The 10842-nt window shown below is 64.2% G+C and overlaps 1 protein-coding gene and 1 long non-coding RNA gene across 5 annotated transcripts in view; one reads left to right on the top strand and one right to left on the bottom strand.

Annotated features, from left to right (window-relative positions):
- TRAF7 (TNF receptor associated factor 7) overlaps positions 1-10842 on the bottom strand; it is a 17057-nt gene that overhangs the window by 5943 nt on the left and 272 nt on the right. For 2 of the 4 annotated variants that reach the window (XM_029946314.1, XM_029946317.1), the window contains exons 2-4: positions 3622-3740; positions 3313-3370; positions 1451-1542 (exon numbers count right to left, since the gene is read on the bottom strand). In XM_029946314.1, the coding sequence (XP_029802174.1) occupies positions 1451-1542; positions 3313-3370; positions 3622-3702 (231 nt within the window). In that variant the 5' untranslated portion in view covers positions 3703-3740. The other 2 variants (XM_029946315.1, XM_029946316.1) reach the window with 2 other exon arrangements.
- On the top strand, positions 1665-8126 carry LOC115298015. The gene is made up of 4 exons (XR_003911560.1): positions 1665-2926; positions 3228-3495; positions 6439-6537; positions 7533-8126. It is a non-coding gene; the product is annotated as an uncharacterized LOC115298015 (long non-coding RNA).

Here is a 10842-nt window from a genome sequence, read left to right as displayed (position 1 = left end):
CCGCGGGGCCGCCGCGTGTGCCCGGGGAGCCGACGGGGCGCCTAGGCCCCTGCCGGCCCAGCGGTCCCGGCCCTGTGGCTGGGCCACCCGCTCACGTCTGCCAGCTTTCTTTGTGTAAATGGAGAGACTTCCTGCTATTCAATTCCAGGACGCGCTCGCCTGGTCTGCTTCCTGCTTCCCGTGAGGGAATGCGGGCTGCACACGGGCACCTCCATCAGCCGGGCCCGGGCCGGCCTCCGTGCCCGCACCGCCGAAGGAAGAGAAGGCCGGCGGAGGCCTGGGGGCTCGGCTGGCTTCCCTGGCTGGGGACATGCGGCTGGGCCACTGAGGCTCCCAGGGAAGGCAGGGACATCCTCACTGAGCCCTGGCCGAGACTCTCGGAGGGAGGAGAGCCATGGGAGCCTGCCTCAGTCTCAGTCACTGAAGATGAGGGTCTGGGGAGCCCTGTGGGGGGAACTGTCTCCCCCCCGCACCGGCCTAGAACCTTCCAGTAAAGATCCTGTAAGAGCCACTGCTCCCCACCCAGCCCACAGGCCTCCTCCTGGTCCCTGCCACTCTGGGGGAAATCCCCTCCCCAGCGGCCATGGGTGAGTCACAGGCCATGGAGGCTGAGGCAGGCGGAGCCCGAGGGCGTGGGGTGCAGTGCGTCTGCTTTCTCCTTAGAGAAGGCCTAGTGCAGCACACGGCACACAGAGCTGTCAAGTAATTGAAAACACTGTTTTTCTTCGTATTAAACAGGAAACGAAGGCCTAGCAGCCGAGCAGGTGAAGACTTGGGAGGGCAGGAGGACCGGCTGGAGTCCGCGGGGCCGCCACACCAGCGAGACTCCCGACACTCCGTGAGGGAACTCGGGGAGCGAGGCTCGGCCAGAGGTGAGCTGCAGGAGGGCCCGAGCCTCTCCCTTGGCCAGCGCAGGTCCTTGCTTCCCATAGGCCCAGAGCCCAGCGACACGGGCCAGCGGCCAGGCAGCCATGTGACCCTGCCAGCCAGCCCCGATGCCAGCCCAGCCCCCTCCTCTCTCCGCGCAGCCAGCGGCAGGAGGCGGTCTGCTCTCCCTGTCAGCACAGCCCTCGCAGGCCTGTCGCCCCCCAGCTCGGGCCGCCCTCCCTCCGGCCACCTGCTCACCATCCACCCGCCTACCCACCCTCTCGTCTGTACGGAGTTGAACGCACTTCAGCCCAGCTGGCGGGCTCTGTGCCCTCCGGCCCCACTGCTCCCTCCTCCTCATCGAAGTCTGGCCCCAGGTATGTAGGCCTCACGTTGTCAAGACATGCCCACTCTCTGCCTCACCAGCCCACCGGACCCAGCAGACCTTAGCTCACGCCTCAAGGCGGAGCCTCCCCTTCAGCTACGCCTGGGACCTGGCCCTGGGGAAGGAGGCACGGCTGGAGGGCACGGCGGAGGGCACGGCCGGAGGCCGTGGGGAGGAGTGACCACGGCACAGACCTACCATGCTATCCTCCTCGTCCCGCGGGGAGTAGGCGAGGGTGCTGGAAGAGGACGGGGTCCTGCGGTGCTGTTTGTACGTGCTGGTCCCGTCGGCTGCAAGAAGAGAGGGCAGGGATGCCAGGAGCGTGGTCCAGAGGGGCACGCCTGGCCCGCTGTGGGGGCAAGTGGGCTCCCTGGGGGGTACGGGCCTGGTGGGGGTGGGGGCTGGGCTAGACGGGGCTAAGCCCCTCTGGGAAGTCTCCTGTCCCCACCTACTCCCATGGCCTTCTCGATCTGAGGGCTACTTGGCTGGGGCTGGACTCGTGGGCAGCTGGGAACCACCCTGCTCCCAGCAGGGGCCTGAGCAGGGCAAGGGCGAGCACAAGCTGGCGTGAACCCCGGAGCCTCCCTGAGCCCTGTGCCCTCAGCCCCCTCCAGGGCCAGGGGCAAGGCGGGCTCGTCTTCTGTGCCTGGAGCGCTGGAGCCCTCGACAGTCACACTCCCAAGGCCGGCTGAAGAGGGGCAGGGGGATCATCTGTCTCTCCAAGGTGCCAGCACCCAGCCTGCCCCTGGGGCTGCCCTGCACCCAGCTGAGGCAAGAGGCCAACATCTGAGTGATTAACGTGGAGGGTGCTTGGCAGGAAGCGCGGCGTCTTTTTGGCCCTCAAGGTGACCCTGACCGGGGGCGGGTCCTCTGATGTCCTCAGGGCCCAGAGGGGGAAACAGGGACAGAAGCCTGCTGCGCCTGGGCTGGTGTGTGGTGGCGACCGACAGGCAGCCCGCTGTTTGGGTCCACTCGTCTCCCAACTGCTCCCCTGGCCAGAACCTGGAACCACCTCGGGCCTCCTCAAGCCTGCTCCAGGGAAGGCGCTGGTTGGGAGGCCATTTGGCAGCCAGAAGCCCTGGAGTGGCCGCCACTGGCCTCAGGCGCCACCCAAACCCCAAAGGCCTGGGTCCATGGTTCAGGCTTTAAGCAGATGCCCTGTGACTGGGCCTCAGTTTCCCTATCTGTGAGAGGGGCCAGGTAAGGTGACTGTTCATGCCCAGCTCTGACCCATTCCCGCCACTGAGGGGGTTGCTGGGTGGAGGGAGAGCGGGACTCCTGTCACTGTCTGCCCTGGGGGTGTGGGACTGCCATGACGGGGACCCCTGCTGCTTCTACGGGTGGACGAGGCGTCGAGGAGCAGTGACCTGGGTGCTCGGATTAGGGGAGACATTTATTCTAGGACAGAACATCTAAGAAGGAAAAGGGGCACTTTCAGAGCCTCTGACTGGACCACCCTGGGGCAAAGAGGGGCCACTGTGAGCACGTGTGTGCAGTGGTCCTGTGGCCTCACTGCCAAGTGCATCTAGAGGGAGTCCCAGAAAAGCAATTAAAAACCAGCTCCACCTCCGAGGAGCAGAGTTCCAAAAAGGCACCCCCAGCCCTGACAAGAGAGGCCACACTCGGGAAAGGAGGCTGTGCCCCAGGCTGGACCTGGGCTGGAGAAAGGACCCCGTGAGTACTTCTTAGCACCTGCATATGCCCGGCATGGCCCTCAGTCCTGGCCTTTCGGAGGCTGCTAGGAGCCTGGGGCCACTAGCACTAGGGACAGGGATGCCTGGGGGTGCCGGGGAAGGTGGGACAGCCCCTCCCCCCCCACCGAGAGGTAACAGGTGAGCACCAGGACGGAAGGGCTGGGAGGCCCGGGAGGAGGAGCAGGATGCGGGAGCAGAGGCGGGGTGGTGGGGGTGAGGGCAAGCAGCCAGGGGCCGACCCGCCTGCTCTCTGACACCGATGTCCCCTCCTGCCCCACCAGGACATGTCCCGAGGACTCCAGTGGGAGTAATGGATGCCCAGACTCTGCCCGGCCCACGCTGGCCTGGGCTCACGGGCTGGCTCACCTTTTGTGATGGTGGTGACAGCCGAAAAGGCGGGCCCAAAGGTCGTTTCCATTCTGGTCTGGACAGAGAACAGATGAGACTTGGCACTGGCCCCCAGTGAGGACGTGTGCACACACACACACACACACACGTGGACGTGCACCGGACGCTTTTGCACCACCGTGGTCATGTGCACCAGTGCAGGTACATGGACACACGCGGCACAGGTCCTCCAGGTATGGAGGAGACGGATCTGGAGGTCCTGTGGGGATCCCGGGTACACAGGGTGGGCACAAAGGGGAGACCCTGCCCTGCGAGGTACCCTCTTACCCCGGCTGTGACGTCTGGAGTGGGAAGGTCGGTGGGGCCCCCGGAGAAGCGGCTGTAGCGGGCACTCTTGCCCGAGCTCATGCTCTAGAGAAGCATCTAGGGTCCGCGGGCAGCATCTCCTGAGGGGGGAGCATGATAGTGGGGGGGGTGGCCCAGACTGGCCAGGTGGCCGGCGCTGACCCACACTGCCAGGCCCGCTCTGGCCTCTCCCCCACCAGTACCAACAAGGGCGGGTCCGTGCGAGCAAAGTGTCTTCCCCTCCCTCCCATCCCAGGTGTGCACAGGCCCAAGGAAGGGAGGAGGCCCTGGGGGCAGGCAGGCAGCTGGCACTCAGCTCTACCCTTTTTCAAGACCCAGCCTTTTGGTAGAGCCACCAGCTCCCCCCCAGAGGCAGGAGAGCCCCCTCTGTGCCCTGCCTGGCCCTCCGGGTCTGAGGGCAAGTGCCCCTGAAGCCAAGGCCAGGCCGTGATGTGGCACACGGGGCGGGATCAAGCCATTTGCCTGTTTCCTGCCAGGGCAGGTGCAGTCAGGCCCCGACAGTCCGGATCGAAGGCCGCTGGCCACACCCCAGACAACCTCTTGGTGACGTACCTGGGGCCCAGCCTCTCACAGCCTCCTCACACAGACATAGATAGCGGCTTTGGGGCAGGGGGAGGAGAAAGCCCTGATTCCAGACCTTGGGCAGGTCACCCACCCTGGAAACGGGATGCCTCCTTGCTCCCCAGCTGTTCACTCAGGACGCACAGGGCAGAGGTGTGGGGAGAAGGCTCAGTGGGAATCATCCTGGCCTTCCGCACATTACCCACCCAAGACGAGGGGCCTGACCATTAGAGAGGAAAAGGGACCAGCCCGCAGACCCGATCGTGGAGAGTCTGGGGAAAGCTGCTCCACTGCCAGGCAATGCCCGCCATCCCGGGGCCCCTCCCGGGGTCAGCGTCCACAGCAGGGTCCGTGCCCCATCTCCTGCCACAAGGCCCCAGCTTCAAGCCAGGCTCCCCACGAGGAGGAGCGCGTGTGAGCTCTCTACCCAGGAGACCCCTGGCCAGGGGCCTTGGGAGGCCACACCACGGGCTCGCTGCCTGCTGCTGGGCCAGGCTAGGGGAGCGAGTGTCGGGGATTCCCGGGGAGGCCGGCGCGGCTTACTCCCATTGGGTGCAGGCCGGGGACCAGCCTGTGGTCTGAAGGCCCTGCAGGACTGAGGAGGGGGCTCCAGGTGGAAGGGCTGCCGAGCCACCTGGCCGTGTCTGCCTCACACACACCTCAGCCCCTCGGCGCTCCTCCAGGCCAGCCTAGGGGCTGCAGCGAAGGGCCTGCTCCCAAGCCTCGTGTCCCCACACCGTGCTCCTGACGTGCTACCCGTCACAGCCCACCGTCTCCTCTCTCTCACCGGCCCCTTTGAATGCCACCTGCAATGGCATCCCCCCCAGTCTTCCAGGCTCAGGCCTCAGTGGGGTGGCTGTCAGTCCCCACACTTGGCCCTGCCACCCATGCTCTCAATGCCCTATGGGTCCAGCTAGACAGGAGCAGGGGAGGGGCCCCAAGACATTGGCCAAAGCCTCCCCCTCCTGCCCACCACTCCCCCTGCTGTGACCCCAGATCAGGCTCTCTAGGGGCTTGTCCCCATGGAGGAGAGGCAGGGGCTCCTGAGAGTGGGCAGTATCAGGCCAATGGCAGAGGTGTGACTGGGGCGGGTCCCCGAGCCCCACCTCCAGGGCCGCCACTGGCCTCCATGCTAAGGAAATCTTGGGGCCACCCTGCGTGGAGTTAAGGACACCGCAGCTGGGGTGAGGCCCAGAGAGCTCAGACTTACGAGCTCCAGGACTCACCTTGTGGGAAACCCAAGGTCAGCTCCGGCCTCGGCACCATGGGGCGCGCCAAGAGGAGGCTGGGGGTGGGTCTCGGGGAGGTGGCCAGCCCACACTGACCTGGATTTTACAATCCATCTGCTCCCTCTGTGGCAAGCTCCCGAGGCCCAGAGGCCGGCTGATGGCTCCAGTGAGCGGCTCCCATGGTCCAGGCAGCCGGGACCCCAGCAGGGACTCCCCCCAGGACAGCGGCCAGCCCACCAGCCCCCGTAGGGCCTGTGTGCCTACTGCTCAGCCTGAGGGAGCAGGCGTCTGGCTCTCCCTCACTCCTGAGTGAAGTAAACAGAAAGGCATGCAGGGCAACATGCAAATCGGCTGGAAAGTCCCCTGACGGCCAACAGCGGCCAGGCCGACAGACACACAAGCGCGGGAGGGAGGAGGGGGGGCGTACAGACTGGCCAGAATGCAAAGCGGAACCAGGGAAGGAGTGAACTGCCTCCCCGTTTACATGGGTTGGCATGCAGCCCCGGCCAGGGGCCCGAGGCGGGCAGGACCCTGGCTGCAGGCCACAGCCTCCCCCCCAGCCATGCACCCCAAGATCACAACAATCAGGTCCTAACCCTAAGCATCCTGGAATTGAGCAAGAAGCCGTAAGCCTTCAGCCGCGCTCCCCCAGGGGCTGCATTTTGTAATAACAGCCTGCGTTCGTGTCCCCCAGCTCGGTGGGCCCAAACCCCGGAAACTACAGTACAGCTGCCCACTCCCCCACCCTGCTGGGCCCAGCTGTCCGGGGGCTGTGCCCCCGCCCCCCAGCGGTAGGCCTCTTCACCACCCTGCATCAGGCCTGTAAGCAGGCGGATAGGGACTTGTCGATTAGACGACTGGACGCTGCCAAAGTGGGAAAAGCTGTGGGCTGGGCTTGCCAGGCACAGCTGGGGGGGTGTGAGAGACAGGACCCCCTCCCTCCGCAGGTCCCCTCCCCAGCTGAGTCTCCCCACCCCGCCTGCTCCAGGAGCCTCAGCAGAGACCAGGCGAGGGACCCAAGGATCCTGTCCCTAAAAGAGACAAGACCACATGCGGGTCCTGGTAACCACGAGGCTGTCTGCTTCAGGTAAGGCTGGTGGGAGCAGTACCCAAGGGTGTCCGGGGTCAGTGCAAGAGCAGCCCCCCTGCTTGAGCCAAGGCTCAGGATCTCTGTCCATCCATGTCCATGTCCAAAGGGCTCCTGGGGCCCCAAGGCACACTTCCTGCCCAACAAGGAAATGGAGACCCACCTATAATGCCCCAGCCCCGCTTCAGGAAAGCCCTCACCGGCCCCGTTCTCCAGGCAGCCTGCACCAGAGGGTGGGCCAGCTCCCTTGGGAACCCCTCTCTGCCCCTTCCCCTGGACGAAGGCCAATAGGATCTGCTAGGCCCTCACCCTTGGGAACGTGGGACACAGGCCCCCCCCACTGTGTTCCTGGGGGTGGCAGCCGGAGGAGTGGGTAGTGCAGGCTATAAATCCTGGAGTGGGGGGGAGGGGCGGGGGGAGGGGCAGCAGCAGGTCTTCAAGGGCCAAGCCCCTCCTTGAGGAGGCTCCCCAGCAGCCCCCCCGCAGTGGGCGTGGTGGGGTCCCCTGAGCAGCAAGTGCTGAGCCAGCGATGGGGGTAGGCTGGCCCTGGAAACGCCATCAGGCCACACATTTAGTGGCAATTGTCCCAGGGTGAGCATGGGTGGCTCAGGACACCTCAGCCCTGCCTGGCATGGACCCAGGGGTGGCCACTGGACTACAGCCAGAACTCGAGGCAGCCCCTAGTATCACCCAGGGGCACCCCCCCCCCCGGGCCCCTGGGTCAGCCTCTGCCGACCCCCTGGCCCAAGCCCAAGCTGGGCTGCCAAGTCCTATAGGAACAGGCCGGGTTGCCATAGCAAAGCCACATACGCTCCCCCAGCTGTTCCCTGAGGTCCCCTCCGCACGTCTTTCTACCCCAAACAGGCAAGGTGGGACGTCAGGGCTCCCCTTAGCACCTCAGCAGACCCTGGCCTGAGGCTTGCCCGCCTCCCCCCGCTCCGAGCACCTAGCCCTGGCCTCTGCCCTCACCCTCCATCCTTCCCTTTGTCCCGCAGTTCCTAACCCAGCAGGCCCTCAAGGTTGCCAGACTGGACACCTGTCGTGGTCTCCTCTTCCCAGGGCTGTGTCCTTGCGCCCCCCACCCGACCTCTCCAGCGCCCACAGGCCCTTCTGCTGGAGGGAGGGCCTCCTTCCTGCTCGGCCACCCTGGCTCTAACCCCCACTTGGCCTCCCCACCTGCCCGCTGCGGCCACCGCCCGTCCTTCCTCTCCCCCACTCTGGATGGCGGTGCACAAGGTGGACCCCTGACACAGCCTGGGGGTGCGGCTCTCAGAGAGCTTCCCAGAGGAAGGGGCTGTCCACATTCAGAGCAGGGAGAGAGTATTCTGGAAAAAGGGGCCATTTGTCCTCCTATCTGAGCACCTGGCTATAGGGGCCACTTTTACTTGCCCGCACCCTTCCTCCAACTCAGGATCTGGGCCAAGCAGGGCTGCAGAGGCACAGTGGAGAAGCATGTCCTGGGCTGTCTAAAATCAGTGAGTCTAGGGGCCCCCAACTGCTTCACTGGAAAGGTGTGTGACTCTTGATCTTGCGGTTGTGAGTTCAAGCCCCATGTTGGGTGTAGAAATTATTTAAATAAATAAAACTCAAGAAAAAAAAAGTGACTTGAAACTTGTGGAGACAGGTCCTGGGCCTCTGCCCAAGAGCCCGGTGACACCTCGAGCCCAGGCTATGCCCGCAGGCCCCCCTGGCCATTTCCGCCTCCCTGCCTTCCTCTTTCTCGGTTCCCTGCAGAAGCTGGGGGAGTGTACCCGACGTCCCAGCCCGGGGCTGGCGTGGACATGCACCAGCCCACTCCACTGTCCACTCCATGCCCTCCCAGCCCAGGCTGGGGCACTGTAGTCGTCCTGGCACATTCCTTCAGTCCCGGCTTCCACAAGGCTGCTCCTTCCTCTGGGGACAGCCAAGTACCAGGCCTCCGTGTGACGTCAGCACCAGCCCCCAGGAGCACTTCCTCCTTTGGCTGCCCGGGTCTGACGCAATGCCCCTCCAGGGAGTGACCGAATTTCTTCTGCAGAAGGGCCAGCACACCGGGGACGCCCTGGGGCATCTACTGAAAGCCCCGGGTACCTCCCGAATAACCAGCCAGATGGCCCGGTGAAGTCCTAGGAGCCCACTGAACAGCAAGGCCAGGCAAACAGGGTCCCAGGTTCAGAGCAAGTTATGTCCTGCCGACACCTCCCAAGGCTGGGCATTCGCTGGCCCTTGACACAAGTGGTTATACGGATCTCTCCAAGTGTTCTTTATGGAGAGGGAACGGCATGACGGTCAGGCCTTAAGTGCTGGACTCAGACCTGGGTTCAAATCCCACCTCGGCCGCATAACAGCTGCGTGACTTTGGGCAAGCCGCCTGCCCTCCAGGGGCTCCGATTTCCCACTCATTACACAGAGTGGATGTACGCCCACCCGAGAGGAGCTGCAACAGGTGAGGCACGAGGCAACCGTGAGGCCTCCGCCCACAGCAGCGCCTCTTCCAGAGTCAAAAGTGGAGGCTGGGAGGCCACCCCAGGATTAGAGCCCACAAGGGTCACGCCGAGGCCAGCCAAAGCCCTGTTCTGCCAGCAAACCAAGGAGCCCACAGTGCACCAAAGCCAGCCCCATGCCATGACACGCCACACCGTGCTGGAGGGCAGCCACCCCGCAGCGCCCAGGCTGCCTGGGGCCGTCCAACCAGGTCAGGCCCTTCAACCACATTGCTCCCGTTTCCCAAACTCTGATTTTGCAGCCAGCTGGTCAAGGTTCACCCCCACTGCATGCCAGTCCCTATGTGGGGGAGAGGGCATGTGGTGACAGCCGAACGTGTCTCTGACCTTGAGAAGCTAGGGGGCCTGGGGGGAGAGGTAAACAGACGCTTAGGAGTACAACTCAGCCCCACTCAAGCTGCCAAAGGCACTTTTCTGTGGGTTCCTGTCCCCGCAAAGTCAATATTTCAGACTCTGATCTTTTCCATTCATTTCCAGAAATACTGTGTGTGACACACAGCCACAGTGGGGCTTACTCCACAGGGATCCCTCAGGAAGGAAGACCTCCCCTCCTGGTTACCTCCTTCAGCCAGGCTGCCAGGATCCCTGCTTCCCCTCTGAGGAAGGGGCTTCCCCGGGACAGTGCAGCTGGAATATGTAGGAATCGTGAGACACAGAGAGTGGGGACTCCATGGAGAAACGCGGATGCCTAGAGTAGTGCAAGTAGGGATGTAGAACAGAGAGGCAGTTCCTGCCACACAGGCTTTCAGGGAAGGGGTGTGGGAAGGGAGAGGCCCAGAGAGAAGGAATGAGGAAGAGGGAGGCCGCATGCTTGGCAAAGGCCAGGGGGTGGGCAGCCCCCAGGACAGGGGGCCTGTGTGTGCACGGGGATGGGTCTGAGGGATGGGGAGAAGGGTGGACAGACGGTGTGGGCAGCTCTAAGCAAGGGAGGCAGCAAAGCAGGGTGGGACCCAGCACCACCTCAAGGCAACAGCCGGCCCCAGGGAGGGGTGGGAGCTTCGTCTCCCACCCCCTCCTCCACACACAGCCAGCGGCTCTTTACCGGACTTGGATCTGATGCTGGCTCCCCTGTGCCCCAGTCCTCCCACAGCTCCCTCGCGAGTACAGGGCAGTCCCTGCCACCGTGCACTCTGGCCTGGCCCCGTGGACTAGGCCTCTCACCCCTCTGCCAGCACTCACTGGCGCACCAAGCCCTTTCTCGCTCCGGGCCTTTGCACATCTTGCTCCCTCTGCCTGGCATGCTCTTCCAGCAACTTCCCAAGACGGGCTGCTTGCTGTAGGCACTTCCCCCCTCACCAAGCCACTCGGGAGCGCCCCGTTCTCTTTCTCGGTGCCCTGCTGCCCTCATAGCCCCCATCACAACTCTTTAGGATTTTGTGGGTACTGTCAATCGCTCCCCGCTCTAGATGGCTGGTTCTCAAGCCGGGGTGTGTGGGGAGGGGGAAGAACTTTGTCCCTCAGGAGACGTTTAGCAGTGTCTGGAGGCATCTTGGATTGTCACGGCGTGGGGGTGGGAAAGGTTACCGGCATCTAGTGGGTGGGGACCAAGGATGCTACTCAACACCCTACAAAGCACAGCTAAGAAGGATCGGCGCGAAGTGTCAACAGTGGCCGGGCTGAGAAAAGCTGCAGAAGAAGAGCCTACGAGAACTGGGTCCCCAGCGGCGCTCAACGAACGCAGGAAGAAGAAATGAATAAACACGCGGAGAATGGGGCAATGGGGCGAGCTACCGAGACGCCGAGACCCCGGCCCGTGCGGGCCCCGCCCCCCCAGGCCCGACGCCTCCGCGGACCCCGAATCGCCTACCGCGCGGCCCCGGGA

Source organism: Suricata suricatta, chromosome 8 (genome assembly GCF_006229205.1).
Source record: "Suricata suricatta isolate VVHF042 chromosome 8, meerkat_22Aug2017_6uvM2_HiC, whole genome shotgun sequence".
Classification (NCBI taxonomy): domain Eukaryota; kingdom Metazoa; phylum Chordata; class Mammalia; order Carnivora; family Herpestidae; genus Suricata; species Suricata suricatta.
Note: the sequence above shows the minus strand (reverse complement) of the source record. Positions and strands in the feature narration are given on the sequence as shown.